General features: G+C 39.4%; 1 protein-coding gene across 1 annotated transcript in view; it reads right to left on the bottom strand.

The window, feature by feature from the left end:
* The window catches only part of cntnap3 (contactin associated protein family member 3), a 345,658-nt gene that overhangs the window by 7,297 nt on the left and 312,078 nt on the right, over nt 1–26,283 (bottom strand). Inside the window, exon 22 of the mRNA XM_015338241.2 lies at nt 1,921–2,139. Within this exon, the coding sequence (XP_015193727.2) occupies nt 1,921–2,139 (219 nt within the window). The remainder of the gene's footprint in view (nt 1–1,920; nt 2,140–26,283) is intronic.

Genomic DNA, 26,283 nt, shown 5'->3' with positions numbered 1-26,283 from the left:
AACTTTCCTTTGTTCTAAGAGTCTAGAGCGGAGGTTGCCAGAGAGTAACTAGAGGATCCACCCGAGGTAACCAGCAGCAGGCCTCGTGAACAGGTCGGAACTGTGGACAGCTGAATCACTATTCAGAACTAGCTCTTCATCAGGAATGGACCGGTCCTCTTCCTGACTTGCTGGAACCCACAGTCATCTTTTCTCCTGTGCACAAACTTTGCTAGTTAAAGCCAACAGTGAGCATCAGCAGCGCACCGTCGCAAGCCGCACAGCACAGCCTGGCACGGAGCCAGAGAGCGCGGATTGGACAGCAACAGCCTGCAACTGTTTCTTTGTGCCCGCAGGAGATCTGAATCCCCAGAAATTGGATGAGTATTCAACTTCAATGCATTACAGCTCGAGAATTCAATTGTTATCCCAACCAGTTGATATCAATTTAATTCCTAAGAGTTATGTACTTGTTTTGAGTATCTAATGTAGAAGTTATAACCAAGTTCATTTATGAAACGGTCTTAATGAATGATATACTGAACGTATGTCCTCTTGATATGTGTAACTCTTTGTAACTGACCGAATATACCTTTTGTATTCTGATAACCCTCTCGATAAGATCTGTTAGGTTTACATGCATATTCTATGTATTAATAAATGTATCCTCGTGTATTAGTACCTGTGTGTGTGCCTTGTTTGAGTTATGTCACATGGTTGGATTCTAAAGCCATCAAAAGAATCAACTTTGTGATTTACTGCTACAATTAATAATTGTCTCAGTAAATGCCCAAACCCTACAGAACTGGTGCCTTCAGAGAGCCACTACATTTACATTTTGGCTATGATTACATATTTGGCGTCCCTGAGCCGGTTTTCCTACAGGTATAAACTTATAAATGTACAGCAATAAACAATTTATATTGCTATACAATTATATGTTTATAAACCTTTTTTTCTGTAGTAAAAGTAAATTAAATGAAATTAAAATTATGGACTTTTGACTTGAAAAGCTTTATCCAACCCTGGGGAGACCATGCAAACTCTGCACTGAAGACACCTCAGGGCAATTTGTAAATGAATTCAAGACCCAAGTTATTTGAGGCATCCATACTAGCTGCCATACACACACTACACACTAGTACTGTTTGCAATATTCATTTTATTTACTCACTACATTATTATAATCATCCCTGTTATCCCACCAAAAACAGCAACAAAAATATGTAACAATGCCAGTCCATGTATTTGCACTTTTAAGGACTTACTTCCTGATATTATCTCTTAGTTTGGCCTGGTTCTTCAATAATTCAAATTTTCTGTTTCATAAACACAGTCAAATGAAAATCAGCAGGCAGCCTCTTATGGACACACACAAAAGCATGCTGATGCTTTGTGACATCTGGAACGCTGCCTTGCATGTGGTGGTGAATTTCCAAGTACTGTATTTCATTTGGAGAAAACTATAGTGTGATCAGATATCTCCTGCCATCAGTGTTGCTAAAACCCATAAGACAGACATTGCCAGTAGGGATGTGGTTTTACAAAATAAAAAATAAATAATTAAAGAGATTAGATGCAGGCAGTACATTATGTGACAGTTACAAGAATAGAATGCTCAACTGATTTGTAAGCTATGTTTTGCATTGTGAGTAATAACTGAATGCTTGATATTTTATGAATTCTTTAAATTTGGCTTGTTCTGAAGAGGAGAGGGCCTGCTCACAACAATGAGCAAAAGGAGTTATTTTGTGTAATGACAAGCATCATGCATGTCATGGCAAATGCTATGGCTACTGTACTTTCCTTACTTTGAATAGTATTTATTCACATGATCGTAAATATATAATATAGTATATCTTCAAATTATTTTTATAAATATCAAATAAAAAATGGCATTTTAATATTTTTTCAGTACACTTCTTTCTCTTTGATACATACCTGATGATGAATGTATAGTTTCAGCTGCAAAAGGGTTTGATGATGAAGAAGATCCACAGTGTGACTCTACCAGGTGTCCTTTCACTATAACTGGGCTTGAGCTTGGATAAAACAGGGCAGCCTTCAAAGGAGCAATGTTATTAAATCGCACCACGGAGATGCACCCATTAAATCCCAGGGAGTTCACTCTGGAAACCTCTGGGTCAAGGTCATCACTTTCTGAAAAAAGATATGTAAAATATCTGTAATACATGTAAAATAACATATTTCATGCAATACTCTGACCTCTCTCTAGCATTTTATATATATCATATCTTAAAGTGTTTGTTCTCCTTTTTGTGAAGCCACATTAAATTAGATTTTTTTAATATAAACAAGTTGTCTACCTAACCACTACTGATATTTATATTGATGACAGGGGTCATAAAACAAGTAGGAAATAGGAAGGACCTACTTCATTCAAAAGTGCATGTTTGCAAACACAAATATGAAGCATTTACCATTCATTTGTAATCAACGTGACAAAATGCCCAAAACTCTTTTTTAACTATAATTTTTTCTCTCAAAGCTCAGTGATAGAGGTAAATCTCAATTAACATGCTAAACAGTTCATGAAAAAAGAAATTTATATAAAAAAGCATCAATTAAAATTTCCTTTCAGAATGCATATAAATGGGGGAATGGGAGTGCGTTCTAGGTCCACCCTACATGGAATGGTAATGATGGGCATAGAATTGTGTGGAAAATGTAAGAAAAATGTACTTATAGGAGGATTTGGACTCAGCTTTGGTGCTTTTACTCTGACTGAGTCTTTGTATTTAAAAGTCGCATATTTAGATGCATAAATTTAGGTTTTAAATTATTACTGTTTTATTTGTTGATTTTTAGGAATGACAATAAACTGTGTCTTATTTACATTTTTATGAAATCTCATATTTAAGTTTTTTACACATTAACTCACTTTGTTTTATGGTTTTATTGATTTTATTTTAGATTTTCTTCAATACAATCATAGAATACATTTTTATTTCAATAAACATTTTGAAGTGGAAATCTAATAAGTTAATTGATTATTAAATTTTTGCAAAAAATATATTGGTGCTTTTACATAATATATTTCAAGGATGTAATTGCTGTGCTACAGTACGTGCAGAATTTTAGAAAACAGTGCGTCAACAAAGTACACTGTTTAGGCTACTTTAGAAGACAATGTACCAAAACAATATATGCTGTCTGGGTCGTTAGATTAGCTGAAAGTAACTGATAAGCTTTGAATAACAAATCTAGTGCTTCTTCTCTCGCTCTATGATGTAATCTGGTTTGTCTAAGGGAAAAGGGAAGTTTTAGAAGGGACAAAGTGCTGAGCCTTTTTACAGCGCAACGTCTTATAAAAACCCTGTACTGCTTGTAACAAATTGAGTCTCTGGTTGCACTTTGCGAAGTGGCAGCAGGGCTCCCAATATTGCAATATTGAAATAAAGACCTTACTCAGGTGAGAACTCTCTCATGTGGCTTCCTTGATAGTTAAATTTCCTCGACAATTTCAAGACATAAATTGTATTAAGAAACAAATTAATAAACATTAATTTAAAATATTATTTGTACACAGTCTAACAAAAATTATTTACTATTTTATAAAAAATATCAACAGGATATATAAGGTGCTTAGCAAAAATATTGAAGCCTAAGAAGAAAGCAAAAGAAGATATGAGACAAATAAGCAATATGAGTTACTCTACTGCACAAATGAGACTACAGGGTGTTTGACATACATGTAGTCTTGAACACTCTGCCATGTTGTCTTTTACTGATCATAATTAATCTGGTTAAATTAGAGCTAGTAGTATCCTGAATTAAGTCATAGTATTGTGATAGTGTCAGTAGAGTTAGAAGGCTGCCTGAGCACCGGCAGAGCATGTGTTGTCTTCCGTGCAGTGTGCAGTTGTCTGCAGAGGTTTCTGTTCTCTGGCACAAGAGGGAAATCTTTCTCTAAGCGGAGAAATTAGTTTGTGTTGCCGTGAGGGGAACATATTCGGTTCTATCGCAAACCCCGTCTGCGTGGGGATCTTAAATCGCAGCGCTGATTGGCGTCGGGTGTGGAAGCGGCACATTCCCATGTGCCGCTGAGTAGGAAGTGCAGTGGGAGGTGTGTTCCACTGTCACATACCCTCAGCTTGGAGGGGAACCCCTAAGCGTCCAATTGATGTTGTCGGGAGAGAGCATCCGTGTTTCGGTTGGCAATCCCCACCCGGTGTTGTACCAAGAAACGATAAGGTTGTAGGGCAAGGAACCACCTTGTCACCGGGGCATTTTTCTCTTTATTAGGCTTCATCCAGGTGAGCGGTGCATGATCCGTAACGAGGGTGAATTCCCTGCCCAACAGGTAATACCTCAGCGTTTCGATTGTCCACCTGACCGCCAGACACTCCTTCTCCACGACAGCATATTTTTGCTTCTGGGGCAGTAGCTTTCTGCTCAAGTATAGGACGGGATGTTCTTCGCCATTGAATTCCTGAGATAGGACTGCCCCTATGCCCTTTTCGGAGGCATTCGTTTGAAGGATGAACCTCTGTTGAAAGTTCGGGAGCCTTAAGACTGGATCCTGGCATAAAGCGACCTTGAGGTTACTAAAGGCTTTAGCCGCTTCCTGGGTCCAGCGCACGGTCTGGGCAGTGGCCGCACACGTGAAATCAGACAGGGGTGCAGCCCTCTCAGCAAGGTTGGGAATAAACCATCCGTAATAATTTAAAAGCCCCAGGAAAGCCTTGATTTGGGTCTTCGATTTTGGTATTGGCCAGTCCCGGATGGACTTTATTTTGTCTAACTGAGGCCGGATTTTTCCATCACCCGAACTGGCTTTTCTTCGGGTTAATATGCAGACCCACCTCCTCCAGTGAAGAGAGGATGGCCTGGCAATGTTCCAAATGTTCTGGCCAACATTCACCGAAAATAACCAGGTCGTCCAGGTAGGCAGCCGCATAGTGGAGATGGGGTCTCAGAAGACGGTCCATCAGGCGTTGAAAGGTGGCGGGGGCTCCATGCAGTCCGAAGGGCAACATTTTGTAATGGTAAAACCCCACAGGAGTCCAAAAAGTGGTCTTCGGCTTTGCGAATAACCTTTTGTAAGGTCTAAGTTGGTAATAAATTTGCCCAGTTAAATAAATAAACTTGCCCAGCTTCTCCAGGAGCTCATCTATCCGGGGCATCGGGTAGGTATCAAAACGGGAGACATCACTGAGTTTTCTGAAGTCATTGCAGAAACGCCAGGAGCCTTCAGGCTTCAGGATGAGCACAACGGGGCTGGACCAGGGGCTGTGGCTTTCCTGGATGACGTCCAACTCCAACATCCTCTGTACTTCCTTTCAGATCTCCTCACGCTTTGCTTCAGGTACCCTGTAAGGGGGCACCCGTACAACAGCTCCAGGGGACGTCTTCATGTGATTTTGTACCAACCGTATCTGCCCCAGCAGATCTGAAAAGAGGTGATGGTTCCGGTGTAGGAGCATCTGGGTTTCCTTGATCTGTTGTGGTGAGAGGTTTGGAGAGAGAGAAATTATATTCATGGGAGAGGAGGTAGAATTGCTAGACAGCAATGCAGGGCAGCAATGTCTCCTCTGCAGGGGGTTCTCTTCAAGGTTTCAGGGCGTTCACAAGGTATATCTTTTCTTTTTTACTGTGGTCCGGAAGGTATAACTTGTATGTCACTGGCCCTGTTCGTTCATCTGGCGTAAAGCTTGCACTCTGATGATGGCAGTAGCAGCATTACGCGATCCCCAGGGCGAAAGATCCTTTGCCGCGCTGAACGATCTTAGTACTCCTTTTGTCTGCTTTGTGCTCGCTGTATGTGTTCCCCCACTAGTGGCTTCAGCTGTGCAAGCCTAACCTGAAGGGAATGGACATAGTTGAGCACATTGTGGGAGGACAAGCGCTGCGACTCCCAAACCTCCCGGGCAACATTTAAGATTCCTCGGAGTTGTCTCCCATAAAATAACTAGAAGCGGGAGAACTCTGTGGAGGCTTGGGGTACCTCTTGGATGGCAAACATCAGGAGAGGGATGATTCCCAATCTTTCCTGTAGGCTTTTTTCAGCATCTGCTTCAGGGTTTTATTAAAATCTCTCCACCAGCCCGTCTGTTTGTGGATGCTCTATTGAAGTTCTCAGGAATTTTATGTTCAGGAGTTTACCTATCTCCTGCATCAGGCATGAAGTGAACTGAGTCCCTTGGTCAGTTAATATTTCTTTCGGCAAGTCAAAACAGGTGAAGGGATTTACCATCTCCTTAGTGATGCTGGTGCTGATGGCCCTACGTAGAGGTATCGCCTCCGGATACCTGGAAGTGTAATCCACAATCATGAGGATATATTCGTGTCCCCAGGAGGATTTAGGAAGGGGACCTACTATATCCACGGCGGACGAAGGGCTCGTCAATGACAGGCAGGGGCTCTAATGGTGCTCGGAACTGTGGTTTCAGTGCGCTTAGCTGACTGTCAGGGCAAGATGTACAAAAGCACCTGACATTAGCGTATACTCCTGACCAGAAGAACCTTTTCAAAACTTGCTCCCAGGTTTTGTCTACGCCCAGGTGTGCTTCTAGCAGATGTATGTGTGCCAGGAGGACAAACTGGCGATGTTTTGAAGGAACCAGAAGACGCTCCTGATTGGGACCATTACATTGGTATAGCATACAGATGCAGCCATTCAAAATGTGCGGTACAAACCCGCGGTACGATAAACTACCCACAAGCCACCGCGGGGCACCGCGGTAAGTGATTGGCTGGCCAAAATGACTGACAGGGACACTCGTGGTGCATTGGTTGGTAGTGAAAAATGTAATCATTTAATGTCTTTACTGTGCACATTTTAATCCGCTTAGTTTTGAATATTTATATGGAATTTTACCACTAAAGGGAAATTTTAGTAGCTGAGCATAAAAAGAAGAGGAGCATCTGTTCATAAATGATATTAATTTAGGAACATAAACATTATTGTATGTACGTAAACTGTACTGTGTATGGCTGGTCTTGGTAGTTTAAAGAAAAAATACACACCAGTCTTCCATTTCTCCCTAAACATTTTAAACATGAAAGTTTTATGAAACAGTACCCAAATATGTGATTGCTGTATAGAATGAACTTTTATTTCTACCGGACTGTTACATTTCTACCGGACTGATACACCAATGCATTAGCATGTTAAAGCGATTTAATTGAGGAGCCTAGCTTTCTTAACTAGTAAGTACTGTACTTCCTTGGTTTTGGAGGGGGGAGGTGTCTTTCGCTGGAAATCTCGCCCCCTTCTACTTTGAAAATACCTGTGAAACCGGTTTAATTCGTCACAGCCAGCACTCCCGCAGAGAGGGGGGTTGTACTTGTTAATGTCTTAGCCGGAACACAGCATTATATCTTATTTTGTATTTCTATAAAAAAATCGTTTGCCCATCCTAACACTATTGTTGTTATTGTTTTTATCCTGTAAAGCGCTTTGAGGAGCACAGCTTTCTCACCACTTAGATTACTTTTTGATATCATCCTTACACAAATCAGAAACTTCTTGTATTTTCCGATGACATACAAGTGGAAAGATTACAGATTTTAATCGTCTTTTTTCTGAACCAGGGAAAATCTGATCATGTTTCTCTATAACAATAATAAAAAACTTTATTTTACATATCACCTTTAAAAGTGGCATCTCAAAACAATACAGTAGATGTAAACCACAGATTACAAATTAAATACCCAGACAAACGCAAACGCGTTTTTAATAAAATGCTTTTAATCATTCAGCAGAGAGAGCATAAAACCTGGGCGTAACAGCTGTTCCTTTTTCTGATCTCTCGCTCTCTGGATAAACGTCTCGCCTGTCCTGTTCTTTGTTTTCCTAATTTGCTGATTATGCCTTTTGCGATCCACTCCTGCCCTCACACAGAAAGAAGACTATTTTAAATTTCTTTGCGCTGTCCATTGTGCAATTAACCCTTGTATGTGCTGTCCTTAAGGTGATATCACATAAAGGTGATATGTAAAATAATGTTTTTTATTATTGTTATAGAGAAACATTATCAGATTTTCCCCGGTTCAGAAAAAAGATCTAAAGTATACTAGTTTGTCACTAGTATACTTTTAATACAGTCTTTGCTGTGCTCTTGAGGTCCTTGCGATATTTCAAGCTCTTGTGTCGCAGTTTAAATCTCTCTCTCTCAATTCAATTCAAGGTGCTTTATTAGCATGACAGATAGGTACAATCAGTGTTGGGTATTTACTTTGCTTTGAGATGCCACTTTTAAAGGTGATATATAAAATCAAGGCTTTAACTTGCTTTAACTCCGCAAGTCTGAGTTCTTGTGGGTGTCCTATCCGAACCCGTAAGTATTACAATATGTATCTTTATAGCAGGTGGTGTACAGCTTTTTAGTATAGATTACACTTTTCTAAAATGTATTTAAAAAATAAAATGATTACAATCTAATCTTTCCACATTTGATCCCAAGATCCCAAGGAAAATAAATCTAAACAGGGAGAAAGCTATGCTGAATGTTTAATTACATACTTAGAAGACAAAGATATCAATTTATGTTGCATTTGTCTGATTGTGAATAAAAAAACACATATATTTAAACCCGCGTTTGCGATTTAAATCAATATAAATGTTTACATTGTAATGCATAGGTGACTATTCATTGTTATTAAAATGACTTAAATTTGATCATGTTGTGATATTTAGAAATATAAATTTGTTTAGTGCGAGTGAGGCTTTATTTAATCTCTGACTCAGGGAAACGTTTCATTTTTTCAAAGAAATGTTTGTTAAAAAAAATGCATGGCTCCAGCGGGAAATGTTTAGGGTGAAATGGAATACTGGTGTGTATGTTTTCTTTAAAGTACCGAGGCCAGCCATATACTGTATGTTTAAGTTCCAAAATTAATATCGTTTATGGCCTTCACACGCGTTACAGTATGCTCTTCTTCTTTTTATGCTCAGGTACTAAGATTTCCCTTCAGTGGTAAAATTCCATATAAATATTCAATACTTAAATGGGCACAGTTAAGACATTAAATATACATATACATACTGTATACAGTACAGTTTGCATACGGTAATATGTTTATGTTACTAAATAAATGTCTTTTATGAGCATGTGAAAGGTATGGTGAATCGATTCTCAAAAATTACTGTACTTTGCATGATTGGAAACAAATGGGTGATTGCGAAATGCTGTGGTGTTACTTTTACAAAGACGGTAAATGAAAAAAACATTGTGGACCAGGGCAATACTTTGAGTTTACAGCTTGTCCAAGGTCATTCATTATTAATACTATTAGTAATATCTTCGTTAAAAACTTTGATGGCAACAGCTCAAACATGAGAGGTTGCGCTTTATTAGCTCCACCTTGCGGAAATTCCAGATACTATTATTTTACTTGCGGTATTATAGGAGAATTTACGGTAGACTGCGTAAAGCATATAATAAATTCTTATAATAAAAGAATTCGGGCATCCCTGACGAGCCTCCACCGGTTGTCCTTTCAATTCAATCGCATGGGCATGGGCATGGGCCAGTGTAGGGTGCGCCCCTTGGTCTTGGGGGAAGTCTGCAGTGAGGATGCCCATCTTCCAGTTGTCAAGAGGGTCCGTAGTTTGCCCGGCTTGCTTAGATCTGTGGGGTGAAGATGGTGAGGCAGATGCAATAGTATTAATTTGGGTAATGCCCCCCTTTCCTTTTGCACTTCCCCAGGGCGCAAATGCCTACCTCTGTCTTGAGAGTTTTGTTGATGTTTTGGTTTCTTTGCTGTGTTGCAGTTCAATTTAGAGCTGTTTCCAAAGTACAGCTAACTGAACAGGGGAAAATTCCTTCCAAGAATCAGGGGGTATGGCAGCCCATGTACTACAGCAGCTGTGACCACTACCCTGCGCCCTCTAAAACTTAGTCATAGGCGGGCTACTGGGTATTCTCGTTGCTCCCCATGAATGCAGCCGACAGAGATCTCATGATGTTTTACATCAGGGGTGACCAAACAGATAGCGCTCCCGAAATCAACGAGGGAGGGCTAGGAGGGGCTGTTCATTTAATAGGATGGGTTCTACTGGAGGATTCGTGCGTACCGTCCCCTTATGCCAGTTACAGGAGGAGTGGCAATGTTGCAGTCCATTTTTGTATCTTAAGCAAGCCACTGATCGGACTCGTGTCCCTCTATGGCACATCAGGTACAGCGAGATGACCCCTGAATTCTCCTGGTGGCTCAGTCCATGGGGGTTGAGTTCACTTTGAATTTGGGGCAGACCCCACGGTACGTTTCTGATGTCCTCCCCTCCTGCTGTGTACCTGCGCTGGTGGCATCTTGGTCCCGCCCTGCAAGGTTGGCTGCGGCCAGGTTTTTCTCCAGGATGGCCATTAAATCATCCACTTTCTGTGGGTCATGCTGGGCCACTGAATGTTGCAACTCGGGGGGAAATTGCTGCAGATACACATCTAGGACAACCCGCTTGATTATTTGACAGGGTGTCTGGCTCGAGACATTTTTTGGCCTGATACAGTGCCTTGCGAAAGTATTCGGCCCCCTTGAACTTTTCAACCTTTTGCCACATTTCAGGCTTCAAACATAAAGATATACATTTTTTATTTTATGTGAAGAATCACCAACAAGTGGGACACAATTGTGAAGTGGAACGAAATCTATTGGATTTTTGAAACTTTTTTAACTAATAAAAAAATGAAAAGTGGGGCGTGCAAAAGTATTCGGCCCCTTTACTTTCAGTGCAGCAAACTCACTCCAGAAGTTCAGCGAGGATCTCTGAATGATCCAATGTTGTCCTAAATGACTGATGGTGATAAATAGAATCCACCTGTGTGTAATCAAGTCTCTGTATAAATGCACCTGCTCTGTGATAGTCTCAAGGTTCTGTTGAAAGCGCAGAGAGCATCATGAAGACCAAGGAACACACCAGGCAGGTCCGTAATACTGTTGTGGAGAAGTTTAAAGCCGGATTTGGATACAAAAGGATTTCCCAAGCTTCAAACATCCCAAGGAGCACTGTGCAAGCGATCATCTTGAAATGGAAGTAGTATCAGACCACTGCAAATCTACCAAGACCTGGCCGTCCCTCTAAACTTTCAGCTCAGACAAGGAGAAGACTGATCAGAGATGCAGCCAAGAGGCCCATGATCACTCTGGATGAACTGCAGAGAACTACAGCTGAGGTGGGAGAGCCTGTCCATAGGACAACAATCAGTCTTACACTGCACAAATCTGGCCTTTATGGAAGAGTGGCAAGAAGAAAGCCATTTCTCAAAGATATCCATAAAAAGTCTCGTCTAAAGTTTGCCACAAGCCACCTGGGAGACACCCCAAACATGTGGAAGAAGGTGCTCTGGTCAGATGAAACCAAAATCGAACTTTTTGGCCACAATGCAAAACGATATGTTTGGCGTAAAAGCAACACAGCTCATCACCCTCAACACACCATCCCCACTGTCAAACATGGTGGTGGCAGCATCATGGTTTGGGCCTGCTTTTCTTCAGCAAGGACAGGGAAGATGGTTAAAATTGAGGGGAAGATGGATGCAGCCAAATACAGGACCATTCTGGATGAAAACCTGTTGGAGTCTGCAAAAGACCTGAAACTGGGACGGAGATTTATCTTCCAACAAGACAATGATCCCAAACATACAGCAAAATCTAGAAAGGAATGGTTCACAAATAAACGTATCCAGGTGTTTGAATGGCCAAGTCAAAGTCCAGACCTGAATCCAATCGAGAATCTGTGGAAAGAGCTGAAAACTGCTGTTCACAAACGCTCTCCATCCAACCTCACTGAGCTCGAGCTGTTTTGCAAGGAAGAATGGGCAAGAATTTCAGTCTCTCGATGTGCAAAACTGATAGAGACATACCCCAAGTGACTTGCAGCTGTAATCGCAGCAAAAGGTGGCTCTACAAAGTATTAACGCAAGGGGGCCGAATAATTTTGCACGCCCCACTTTTCATTTTTTTATTAGTTAAAAAAGTTTCAAAAATCCAATAGATTTCGTTCCACTTCACAATTGTGTCCCACTTGTTGGTGATTCTTCACATAAAATAAAAAATGTATATCTTTATGTTTGAAGCCTGAAATGTGGCAAAAGGTTGAAAAGTTCAAGGGGGCCGAATACTTTCGCAAGGCACTGTATATCAACTCGTACATCTGAGAGTGGGCGGAGTGGGTCATAGCACCACCCATGGATCCGCCGGGCTCTGACGCGAGTCGTGACCTCTTCCCGGGTGAGGATTTCTGACTTCAGGCGGGTATAGTCCGAGGCAGACGCACTGTCCAGACTGTAATATGCCTTCTGGGCCTCACCACAAAGAAAGGGAGCCACGATGCTGGCCCATAGGTTGTGGTCCCATTGCAGATGCTCCGCCGTCATTGTCTTCAGGCGTCATCTTCTGCAGGACATGGCTGGGCTGGACCTGAGCCAGTGCCTGTGATGCAGGCGTTGGTAAGGTGGGTAAAATCTGAATTCTCTCTCCCATCTGTCGACACAGAAGCTGTAAAGCAGTTTCTTGGTGCTGTAAATATCTGGTCTGAGTAGAGGCTGACTCCTGGATGGTGGAGATCTGAGTCTGGAAGGTGCCCTGGGCTTGTCACTGTAACTTGTTGGTTTCCCATTGTACCATTACAGAGGCAGTGAGGGCTCGGGTTGCCTCTTCCATCAGGGTCAGGCGATCAGCCATGATGACTACAAAAGCAGGCAGCCCCACATTGGGCACCAAGTGTGATAGTGTCAGTTGAGTTAGGAGGGTCCCTGAGCACGGGCAGAGAGCGTGTTGTCTTCTGTGCGGTGTGCCGGTGTGTAGTCGTCTGCAGAGGTTTCTGTTCTCTGGTACAAGAGGGAAATCTTTCTCTAAGTGGAGAAATTACTTTGTGTCACCATAAGGGGAATACATTCGATTCTACCGTGAACCCCATCTGCAGGCACGTGGGGATCTTAAATCGCAGTGATGCTTGGCATCAGGTGTGGAAGCTGCACATTCCCACGCACCACTGAGTAAGAAGTGCAGTGGGAGGTTTGTTCCACTGTAACAGTATATATTCTTAAAACATGTTAAACTCCAAATTAAGAACACATTTATAGAGAATTACCTGTAGCCCTGAATTTGAAGTGCTTTCATTAACTTAAAAGTGATTATAATATGCTTGACAAAAAATGTGATTATAACAGAAGTGCACAGCAAAAATTGACTGTGTCCAAAATCCCTGTCACTAACAAGGAATTAACCAGGAAGGTTGCTAGAAAGGTGTAGATAAGATGGAGGGATGAATGCTAGAAAGAATGCATGAAAAGATGGAGCATTAAGTGTATATGTAAGACAACTTAAAAGCAAGATTATGATTTGATCTTCTCCTGAACTTCTGTTGCAGGGAAGGGGAGGAGGGGGAGTGGCATGTATCTACAGTGGTCATTTTAACTGTAAAAAACATCTCTGTTGGTGAGTTCTTATCGTTTCAGTATGTGGCTCTCACTCTTACAGTGTATGTGAGACTTCTGTGCTGTTTGTTGCTAATTATAGACCTCCCAAGTATAATGGTGATTTATTGGGAGAATTTGCTGAACTATTATCAATTGCATCTACCAGCTATGGTCAAATTCTTCTCACTGGTGATTTTAACTTGCATATTGATAACTCATCATATATTAACGCTATGTCCACTATAACAGACAATCTCCTTTGCTTTTAACCGAGCGTTTAATAATTTCCTAAAATGAAAATGATTTACTTTATTTCCCTCACGGGATCAATAAAAGTATCTATCATCTGTCTAAACTATGGGACAGAATTCTGGGGTCTCCCCATACCAGAGATTATGGTAGGGCTTCAGAATGGTGATTGGCTGACACCATCTGACACCCCTCTGATTGGAGAAAAAAGACGTGCTGGTTTGCTATACATACTGTACCAGGAAGAGGATTTCTTTCTATTCAAAACGTGTATTTTAAAAGTTTAAGAAGTAAAAACCTTACAGCGTACACAGATTTCTAAACTGATCAGGATGGTTATCTTTGTCTTTTGCATAATAATGTTCACCGCTCTGTCCAGCAAATTAATAATAAACTTTATTTTATATAGCGTTTTAAACAAATAAGTAATTAGATTGCTCATAAACCTAATCACTTGCTTTTTCTTTTTATTTAGGCTCAGATTTCAACTATAGATCGTATTATTAATAACCATAATAACAACCAACCAACAAAAACAACCATATAAACATAATACCAACCAAAAACATAGATAACAACCACAATACAAAATCAAATAATCAAACCATTTTACTCTCGCAAGGTCCTCCAATTATCATAATCCCGCCCCTTATGCAAAACCAAACCTTCCTCCCATCCCAGTTTATCCTGTTTATCATAAACAAAATCCACCTCAATTTTCAACATAAAGCATTACACAAAATCAACAACGATAATTCACAAACAGCCAGAACATGTAACTACACATTCCCAAACAGACCTAATTTCCATAGCCCCGCCCCTTATGCAAAACCAACATCCCTCCCCTGTTCTCTCTCTCCCCTGGCGGTTGTAATTGTTTTTATTTTCAAATAAATTTTAGCAAAGTCATGTATTTTAAAAATCTTAAGATTTTTATATTTATGTCTTTATTTAGTGGTTTCATTAGTGACAAAGGCTAAACTTTCTTGGAAAAATGTCTTTTATGTAAACCATGTTTGCTATTAATTCATTCAGGGCTAAAATATGTTCATTGTCTTCTAATGAAAGAAGGGTTCCTTTCGCCGTAGTCGGGAGCCTAGCCTTTAACTAGTAAGTACTGTACTTACTGGGTTTTTGAGGGGGGAGGTGTCTTTCGCTGGAAATCTCGCCTCCTACTTTGAAAATACCCGTGAAACCCGTTCAATTCATCACAGCCAGCACTCCTGCAGAGAGGGGGGTTGTACTTGCAGTGTATACAGTAAACGCGTTATGCTCTTCGTTAATGTCTAAGCCGGAACATATCATTATATCTCATTTTGTATTTCTTAAAAAAAAATCGTTTTCCCAGCCTAACAGTATTGTTTTTAACCTGTAAAGCGCTTTGAGGAGCCACCTTTAAAGGCGCCATATACAGTAAAGTTAATTATTATTACTATTGTAAATTTGCTGGACAGAGAGGTGAACATTATTACACAGAAGACAAAGATAGCGATTTACGTTGCATTGTGTATCGTGCTGCTTTAATACAGTTTTGAATAATTAAAAGTCTAAACAGTATCAGCTTTATTTATGGGTTTTAAATAAAGGTGATTTAAACGCAATTTAAATCCATATAAATGTTTATATTGTAACGCATAGGTGACTATTCATTGTTATTAAAATGACTTAAATTCGATCATGTTGTGATATTTAGAAATATACATTTGTTTGGTGCGAGTGAAGTTTTATTTAATCTCTGAGCCATACTGATTCTTCTGGAAGCCAGTTTCCGCCAGGGAGTAAAAAAAAACACACTATGGTATTCTCTCCAATGCAGTGCAGTTAAAAACATACCTCTGATGCTGCTCCTAAATGAATATCGTTTATGACCATCAGAAGCTTTATGCTCCTTTTCTTTTTTCCAGTGGATTGAACAGGGAGAGGCATTTCATGATGTACTTTTCACTGATGAAACAACAGTGGCTCTGGAACAGTTTTCAACCAAGTCGTTTTATAAAAAGGGGAGATATGTACACGTTACTGAAGCTAAAAGTTTAGCCTTTGTCACTAATGTAACCACTAAATAAAGACATATAGAAATCCCTACGTTACAGACTGTATATGGCTGGTATTGGTAGTTTAAAGAAAAAATACACACCAGTATTCCACTTTCTCCCTAAACATTTTAAGCATCAGAGTCTTACATGTGGTTATTTCGAAAACGTTTGTACATGCTCCTTCTGACCATGTTACTGTTTACTGTTACTGACCATATTAAGTTTAAGTGCCTGTGGGCACTTTTCCTGTCCATGGGGGGTGGACCGTCTTTCATTAGAAGGTTAGTCTGTTCTACTCTGAGAATGTAGAGGGGGTGGAAAGTGCCCGCGGTCATTTAATTAGTATTAAAATTCACACTGATTCCCTTGCGAAGATACGGACATAGGAATATTCGTGCGTGGTCAAAAAATGGCATAAAAACGACAAAGTGAAGGCTGTGAAAACATTCACAATGTACTTTATACACAAAGCAAATATACCCCCCCCCCCTCTCAATTCAATTCAAGCTGCTTTATTAGCATGACAGATGGGTACAATCAGTGTTGGGTATTTACTTTGCTTTGAGATGCCACTTTTAAAGGTGATATATAAAATCAAGGCTTTAACTTGCTTTAACTCTGCAAGTCTGAGTTCTTGTGTCTGTCCTATCCGAACCCGAAAGTATTACAATATGTATCTTTATAGCAGGTGGTGTACAGCTTTTTAGTATAGATTACACTTTTCTAAAATGTATTTAAAAAATAAAAACGATTACAATCTAATCTTTGCACGTTTGATCCCAAAATAAATCTAAACGGGGAGAAAGCTATGCTGAAAGTTTATTAAGATACTTAGAAGACAAAGATATAAATTTATGTTGCATTTGTCTGATTGTGAATCAAAAAACACATATATTTAAACCCGCATTTGCGATTTAAATCAAAACGTTATTTAAATCAATATAAATGTTTATATTGTAACGCCTAGGTGATTATTCAATGTTATTAAAATGACTTAAATTCGATCATGTTGTGATATTTAGAAATATAAATTTGTTTGGTGCGAGTGAGGTTTTATTTAATCTCTGACTCAGTGATGGCCTGGCATGGTGAGGTGCGCTGGCAGCTATGTGGTGTTACGCAGTGGTGGCCTGGCACAGTGAGTTGCGCTGGCAGCTGTATGATGCAGTGGTGGCCTGGCACGGTGAGGTGCGCTTGCAGCTATGTGACGCAGTGGTGGCCTGGCACGGTGATGTGCGCTGGCAGCTGTGTGATGCAGTGGTGGTCGAGTATGTAGAGGTGCGCTGGCAGCTGTGTGGTGTGACGCAGTGGTGGCCTGGCACGGTGAGGTGCGCTGGCATATAATGAATATATTCATGTGCATCCAACACACAGTTCAACGCTAGCAACTACACAAAATCTAAAATATGAGCTCTACTTGCCACTTACAATACCAACAGTACCAGCTAACTTTAGTAGTGACATTTTCATGGATCTTTTTAACAATAAAATTTACAACATCAGACTTCAGACACAATTAAACAGGCCTCAAAAAAGTCTGGTACAAACATTTTCAGCATGGTGAAACATGGTGAACATTTCCACCACACAGCTGCCAGCGCACCTCACCGTGCCAGGCCACCACTGCATCACACAGATGCCAGCGCACCTCACCGTGCCATGCCACCAGCTGCGTCAAACCACACAGCTGCCAGCGCAACTCACCGTGCCCGGCCACCACTGCATCACACACCTGCCAGCACACCTCACCGTGCCAGGCCACCACAGCGTCACACCACACAGCTGCCAGCGCACCTCACCGTACCAGGCCACCACTGCGTCACACCACACAGCTGCCAGCGCACTTCACCGTGCCAGGCCACCACTGCGTCACACCACACAGCTGTCAGCGCACCTCACCGTGCCAGGCCACCACTGCATCACACAGCTGCCAGCGCACCTCACCGTGCCAGGCCACCACTGCGTCACATAGCTGCAAGCGCACCTCACCGTGCCAGGCCACCACTGCATCATACAGCTGCCAGGGCACCTCACCGTGTCAGGCCACCACTGCGTCACACATATTTCAGCGCCATATATTTCATGGATATTATGGAATATAATGGATGGATATCTTAGTTATCTTTCTAGTTCACAGGTTTGCATGCATAATTTTATTTTGAAAGCCACTGAGACATCAGGTACTACTGTTGTATTTATGAAAAAGAAACAAAACAAAAAACATACTAACAACTGTGCCATCCTACTCTTTAGTTAATACATTTTATTATTCATAAACAGTTAACATTGTTAGCAAAATATTTTGAATTATATTTAACCCTATTTTTTCTTTAGTTTTGTATTTAACTTATTATATGATAGTCAGACTTAATGTATATTTGAACAATGAAAATATATTTTTACAAGATTTTACATTAAGCACTTAAAATTAATATGGTTAATAATAGTAAACTGTAACATGCTGTAACAAGATCGGTTAAACTGCGAAGAAAATGCTTTCAGAGAAAATGTTTCAGGTGTGAAGAACATAGATCTCCAATGCAATTTCAACCAAACCTGTTCCCACACACCCTGCCCCCACTACCATTAGAATATACACAAACATTTTAGCGTTTCATTCTGAGCAGAAGACCCTCACACCTGAAGAGTGCTGGCTGTGACGAATTAAACCGGTTTTTCAGGTTTCAATCACAGACCATGTGACATGGGAGTCAGGAAACTACAGTAACACACAGCGCCACCGGATTTGATAACGCTATAAAAACGCTATAAAATAATGTGACTTGGCACAGAACAAGTTTACAGCACAGTACAAAAATAAATGCTGACTAGGACTTTAGAAGCATAAATTGCCTTACACTCAATTTAAACACAAGCTGTCTTTAGCCCTCTAAGCTGGTTCATACAGAAATGTAGAGATCCAGGCTCAGAACACACAGCTTCATTAGCGAATACATATGCAGGACAACTAGAGAAGACGTTTTACAGAGGATGGATTCTTAGAAACATCCCATCAGACACCCCATCATATTCACAACGTGAAATCTAGAAAATAATATTACGTAACCAAAATCCGCAATATGGAAACAGAACCTGTGTAATTGTTGATAGATAATGTACTCATAACATTTTTTCAAGACGAACTACAACATTTAAAAAATGACTTGTATGTACTTGATATCTCTAATCAATCCATGGGTCCCAGCACAAAACGAAACTAAAACGCATACCGTTTCGCGCTTCTTATTAGTTGCTCAAAAGTAATTCTAAAAGTATGCTTGTTGACTCCGGTACCACGTTAGTTAAAGACTTCGAAGCTTACAATGTTTAGGGAGAAATGGAATACTGGTGTGTATTTTTTTCTTTAAAGTACCGAGACCAGCCATATACTCTATGTTTATGTTCCAAAATTAATATAATTTATGGCCTTCACACGCGTTACAGTATGCTCCTATTTTTTTATGCTCAGCTACTAAGATTTCCCTTCAGTGGTAAAATTAGATATGAATATTCAATACTTAAATGGGCACAGTTAAGACATTAAATATACATATACATACTGTATACAGTACAGTTTGCATACGGTAATATGTTTATGTTACGCGATTAAAAAATAAATAAATAAAAATGAAACATCCAGCACCAGCTGGATCCGAACACACAACCTATCAGTTGGTAGTCACCCACCTAGACCAGTAGGCTACAAGACAGCTCGCGTGAACAGGCAGGCGAAACAGCCCTACACAGCCCTGCCGCAGTACACAGATATAATCATACCGTTATTAAATTCTTGAGATACGCGATTCCATATTATATTCCCTTTAATAAAATTCTAAAAGTATGCTTGTTGACTCCAGTATCACGTTAGTTAAAGACTTCGAAGCTTACAATGTTTAGGGAGAAATGGAATACTGATGTGGATTTTTTTCTTTAAAGTGCCGATTCCTGGAACACCCCTCTGAAGTGGTTCCATAAAATCTGGTATACGGAAAAGAAAGCGTTGATAAATACAAGTGTCTTTTAATACACTCTTTGCTGTGCTCTTGAGGATCCTTCTGATATTTTGAGCTCTAGTTGAATTATAAGTGTCATATTTTAAATCATTTTCGTAGTTAGAAATAGGTGCGCTTGCAGCTATGTGACGCAGTGGTGGCCTGGCACGGTGATGTGCGCTGGCAGCTGTGTGATGCAGTGGTGGTCGAGTATGTAGAGGTGCGCTGGCAGCTGTGTGGTGTGACGCAGTGGTGGCCTGGCACGGTGAGGTGCGCTGGCAGCTGTGTGATGCAGTGGTGGTCGGGTATGTAGAGGTGCACTGGCAGCTGTGTGTTGTGACGCGGTGGTGGCCTGGCACGGTGAGGTGCGCTGGCATATAATGAATATATTCATGTGCATCCAACACACAGTTGCTGGAACACCCCTCTGAAGTGGTTCCATAAAATCTGGTATACGGAAAAGAAAGCGTTGATAAATACAAGTGTCTTTTAATACACTCTTTGCTGTGCTCTTGAGGATCCTTCTGATATTTTGAGCTCTAGTTGAATTATAAGTGTCATATTTTAAATCATTTTCGTAGTTAGAAATTCTGAAACGCCCTGTTAAAAGCAAGGAAGTTTTTATGCCCGTTGAAGTAAAACAAAATGCCTGACAAAGTATGGCTTGGACAGATTCCAAGTGCTTGTACAAATGTGCTAAAGAAATTATACTTTGAGTATACAGCTTGTCCAAAGTCATCCATTATTAATACTATTAGTAATATCTTCAGTAAAGGCTTTGATGCATAAATATTTCTGATAAAGGTAGGTTGTGTATTTTTGTCCAACTGAGCAATCTTGCTTTCATAAAATATACCAACATTTTAATGACTGATGATTAACATGCTGTAATACACAGTTCAAAATTAAAGGCTCAAATGCTGTACATGAGAGGTTAAGCTCCCCCTGGTGGTTTTACAAGGCGACGCCGGATAGTTAGTCACGTGACACACGTGAACTGCGTGATACCCCGGTGGGCGTGTTGCGGTATGCCGCGAAATACCTCACCCATTTTGAATGGCTGCATCTGTATATCTCTATTCCATCTGAAGATCAAGACTCCATCAACAGACTAATTGGCTGTGTGTTAGATATTTCTCAATGGATGTCTCAAAATTTTCTGCAGTTCAATCAGGACAAGACTGAAATACTGATATTGGGTACTAAAACTCACAGAGGACTCTTGCAGGATAAATAGGGCTCTTTTGCTTCATGTGTTAAATCGGAAGTACAAAACCTAGGTGTAGCTTTAGATTCTGATCTTTGTTTTGTCCCTCATATAAATAAGGTCACTAAAGTTGCATTCTATCATTTAAGAAACATTGCAAAAGTTAGGCCTTTTTTATTCCAGGGCGATGCAGAAAAACTTGTCCATGCATTTGTTACTAGTAGAATTGATTATTGTAATGCTCTGTTTAGTGGGCACCCAAGGAAAACAATAAATCCCCTATAACTTGTTCAAATTACATCAGCAAGGATCCTAACAAAAACAAAAAGGAGAGCACATATCACCCCTGTTCTGAAATAACTTCACTGGTTACCTGTATCATCTAGGATAGATTTTAAAGTTCTTTTATTTGTTTTTAAAAATGTAAATGGCGTAGCACCTGTATACCTTACTGAATGTCTGTTTTTATATGTTCCTATACATGACCTGGGATCTGCAAATACCACGTGTGAAATACAAAAATAGTGGAGAGGCCACTTTTTGTTTCTATGCTTCTAAATTATGGAACTCATTACCACTCTTTATTAGGCAGTCAAGCTCGGTACACTGTTTTAAAAAATATATATTTTTTTGTATTTATCTTTCTATTTAATTTATTTATCCTTTATTCTTTATTTTAATACAACTTAGTTTTTTAAGCATAAATTGACATTTGTGTTGCTTTACTGTATTACTGTTTTTTTTTACAACTGAATGTATATCTTTTAATTTTAAGATTTTATTTTTAAGTTTGGTTTGTAAAACACTGAGTTGCTATTTGTATGAAAGGTCCTCTATAAATAAAGTGTATTATTATTATGACTATTATTGCATTAATTACATAAGAGAATGGAAATGCATGATTACCATTTGAGCTCCTTCCAGAGTTCTGTTAAACAAGTCCATTATATAACTAACACACTACAGGATTACAGTGGAAAATTGTACATTTACATTCTCATTTTAACCTTAACTTGTTGAACCTTAAGTGAAACAATACAGTATCAGAATAAACTAAAAAGGTGATGTTTGCAGTGTCGTAAATAAGGCTTTAACAGATCTTTTAAATCACAGTCAATATCTATATAATGTGGTTGAACCATTATGTAAATTTAAATAATAAAATATTTAAGCATTATTATGTAGTTCATGTATCTTAATATTTTTTAATTGTTGAAGAAATATTTTATATATAAAATATTATATTTTGTATTAGCTATTGTGACACTAAATAACCGATATACTTTCATAAAAAACATTGTGAATGTTTTACTAATAATGCTTATTGACTTCACCAACAGATATTCTAGTATCTGTTTCCAGCTGCTGTTCAACTAAATTTTAACATCTGCAACTTGCAACCTCAAATTATATGGATTAAAAAAAAAACCTGTCAGCTACATTTTTGTCCCGTGTAAAAAAATGTGCACAGCATGCAACAAGGAGCATACAGCTTGAAGAGAAGCTGAACACAGTATTACAGGGATTTGAAGGAAAACACAGTAATGCCAAAGCAGTTTCAATTTTTGTAATTGCTGTGAAACATTTGATGCTGTTGGTTATTTCTTTTTTATTTTTAAATTAAAAAATAATTATTTTTACCCAACTGTACTATTATTTTTAAATTGTAACTGTTAGTGAAAGCTAATTTGTTAGTGCATGAATATACAGCACTTAGAGCTTGTGCATTTTGTTAGCTCACTGCATGTTAGCCATTGTTTCAACATAATGGGCTCCTAGTGCTGTTATTTTAAAACCTTTACTTGTAAATTGAACATTCCCCTAAATACAATTTATATGCAAATTATAAATACACTGAATAAAAAGCCTTTTTGTGTCTCAAATTTGAAATAGCTTGATGTCCAAATAATGCTTATTGAGTTCACCAATTTCCTTTCCTGCAGCATCTATCCTATGCCTATAATGTCTCTTAGTTCTTGACTAACTGTTTCATGACTTCATGTAACGAGATCAGACTCAGAAGCTTTAACCACTTTCCTTAAGGTAACAAAGTATAAAGATACAGAGACAAGATTAAAAACATGTACTTCCACTATTAACTTTTCATATTTTTTTCTTTAACATTTCTAAAATCCTTTATAAAGCCTCCAGGCCATCACCGAAATCACAACATGGTCTATGTAAATTGGCAGTGCAGGCACAGAACCGTCATATTTTATATATTGCATGGTGTCTTTGAACCACTTCGATTTAGTAGCATAGAAAAGGTGCTCCATCCCCAGAAAGCTATTTATCACCTGGACTTCAGGTTTGTATAGTACTCAGCTCTCTTTTTTTCATTGCTCATACAGCAGTGACATACTGCAGGTATTACTTGTGTACTTTTCAGTAAGTAGACTTAAACCTTTGGGATTTTATAACAATTACCATGCCTCTGAGAGCATGATTTGAAGCTCTTAGTGAATGCTGGAAAACCTTCCCCTGACCAGATTCTTGTGGTAGAGAACCCCTGTGACCCATACACAATTTTTCAGACCTTCAGTTTAACACAAGTGGGACCCCAGAACACTCCCTCTCCCTTCATCTTCACAGTAGGGTAACCACTCCAATTACCACAACTTTTTCTTAAGAATATTTCACACCATTGCCTTGTGTAGTGTAATAGGGGTGGATTGAAAGCAATATGCCTTGTGAACATATAGAAAATTGTGACAGACAGACAGACATTCAATTCACTGTCAGAGAGCAAGCAGCTGTCACAGCATATGATCCTGAAATGTAAGAAGCCAGACAGCAGGAACAAGTGTTCTTGGGTATCAAAATATTAGTCAGAGAACCAAGGTCAGAGAAGCAGGAAAATTACTGAATATGTCCTCTCACCATTCCCTGGAGAAACTAAACTTGTACAGAGTATAAGCCACTAAAAAATTGCATTCTATAGTGATCTCCAGCAGTGTCTCTAACGCATTATAAAGTTTTTAGATTTGAAGACAATTATACTGGGTAGTAATCGCTCCAGTTGAAGCCCAGAGAGTGAAAGCCATTTGAACAGCTTTCTTTGAAACAGCTGCAGCAAATAAATATGAATATGTTCCATATTCCTGTTGCTCTGAAAGTCATTATTTTTACCTCTACACCTGATAGCTGCATTCCTCTCCATTTTAACATGTAGTCCCTATCAAGGAGAAGTTTGAAGTACTTTGGAAAGGCTAGAGATGCAGCAGACCTGGGCTCTGGTTGAAGAGATGTTTTTTAACTGTCTTACAGGCTGAAGAAAAAATTAGTAAACTTGGCTGAAAAGAAAAGTGGTGTAGCAATGTTCTTTTATTGTGCATCTCTTGAAATTAAAAAAAACTCCTTGTCTTGTTCATCAAGCCGATCAATTATTACATGAAGTGTGAGCGTGGCTAACAACCATCCTAGAAAGCAAGTCATAACAAATAAATGCATTATATTTAGCTACTTGTTTATTAACAGATTTTTCACTGTATCTACGACCCAGAGCCTCAGACGTAATTACAAAGAAAACGTTTATTACGAAACCTGGTCTTACGAACAAGCAGCAAACATGAATGCATTCATGCATTCAGGAGAGGCGACCTACTTGTGGGATCCAGATGGCATGTATTCCAACTGCTGCTGCCCTGTATCCTGCTGGCAGATGTGTAATCACTGGACATTCAGCTTGACAAAATACATTGCTGGATCTATTCTCAACAGGACATGAGGACATTAAGGACTGCTGTATTCTCTGTTTCACATATACCTGGTTGAAACCAAAATTCCTGAAAAGGCTATTCAGTCTGCTGGGTTTACAATTATAGCATGAACCATACAGTTAATTTCACCAGTGAAGTTAAAGGGGAATGTGTGTACCCTCCAATCAACAATCTATTTTGTACTGATGTAGTAGTCTTCTCTAAATACTGCTCATCTAACCTGGAATATTTTATTACCAAATGTTGCCCTTTCTTCCTGCTGAGGAAATTTTCCTGTTATTATGAAGGCTGTGCACATACAGCTGCAAGTTAATGCCAAAGTTGCACTGAACAAACTTTACAGAGTCATCAGTAAACTATGAAAGTATGCACCCAGAGGCTTCTTCCATAGCGGTGGTAGACTTAACCATTGTAATCTTAACAAACGTGCTACAAAAATTGTTTCTCTTCCTACCAGAGGTAACAATATCACTGTTATTCCACCATCGAAGGGGTGTGCTGAACTATTTATTTTACAAGTTAGACCACAACTCCATACTCCAACTTCCAGTTTACAAAAGAAGCTAAAGAGCACACCATCCACAGAAAGGAAGTTACCATGAATTCATGGACTGTTTTGAAACTCCTGAATAGAGTATATGTAAAGATGCTTTCTATGACCTTAATGAGTGTACAGAGTTGGTCATATCCAATATTAAATATTGTGTGAATAGCTGTGTTTCCAACAGAAAGATACAGTTACTGTATATCCTAATCAAAACCACAACAAACTTTAAAACTGGACCACTGCATTTTATTCAGGAGATAGTGAACCGTTGAAAATTCCTCACTGTCTTTATTTGTGGGACCAGAATGTTTCAAGAAGACCACCATATTACAGCTGTCCACAGCTGTCCAAGAAAATCAAATTAAAATGCCTAAACGACTGTCATCTAGTGACACTTGCTATGCAGCTATGAAATGCTTGAACAGGCTAGTAATGATATTAATTGCACTATTTAAGTCTCCCTAGGCCTACTCTCTGGCATTACACATTGTCTTTGAATGCCTTGACAGGTGGGATACAACTATCAGGAAGCTATTTATTGATTACTGTTTGACCTTCAATACAATTGTTGCCTCCAAGCTGGTCTTGAAACTTTAGACTTTAGACTTGAAGACCTTAACCTCATCTTCAAATGCATACCATACTGAATTTCCTAACGGGCAGACCACAGATGGTAAAGATAGACAAGAAAACTATCTTTCAGACAGTACTCACTCTTCACTTATGGCTGTTCAGCCAAATAAAGTAACACCCATAACAGCCATATCGTCATTTTTTCTGATGACACCACAATAATTGGTTGGATCAATAATAATGATGAATCTACATATAAGAATGATGCAGCAGATCTGATACAGTGGTGTAATAACAACCTAGTTCTGAATGTCACCAAGACAAAATAACCCATTATTCAAGAGACTTAGAGAGTGTCACTCTCTGATCAGCATTGATGGAGCATCAGTGGAAATTGTTAATACTAGTTGTTTCAGATTTTTGTGGTTACAGATCTCCAATTACCTCATCTGGACCCACAATTCTGAAGCTATGTGGAAAAAGGCACAAGTGTGCCTTCACTTTCTGAGGTGTCTGACGAAATGCGGAATGAGTAAGCTGATATTCTTGGGTTTTTATTGTTGCTTCATATAGAGTGTCCTCACTAGTGGCATCTT

This window comes from Lepisosteus oculatus, chromosome 3 (genome assembly GCF_040954835.1).
Source record: "Lepisosteus oculatus isolate fLepOcu1 chromosome 3, fLepOcu1.hap2, whole genome shotgun sequence".
Lineage (NCBI taxonomy): Eukaryota > Metazoa > Chordata > Actinopteri > Semionotiformes > Lepisosteidae > Lepisosteus > Lepisosteus oculatus.
This window is presented reverse-complemented; position numbering and strand designations above follow the sequence as displayed.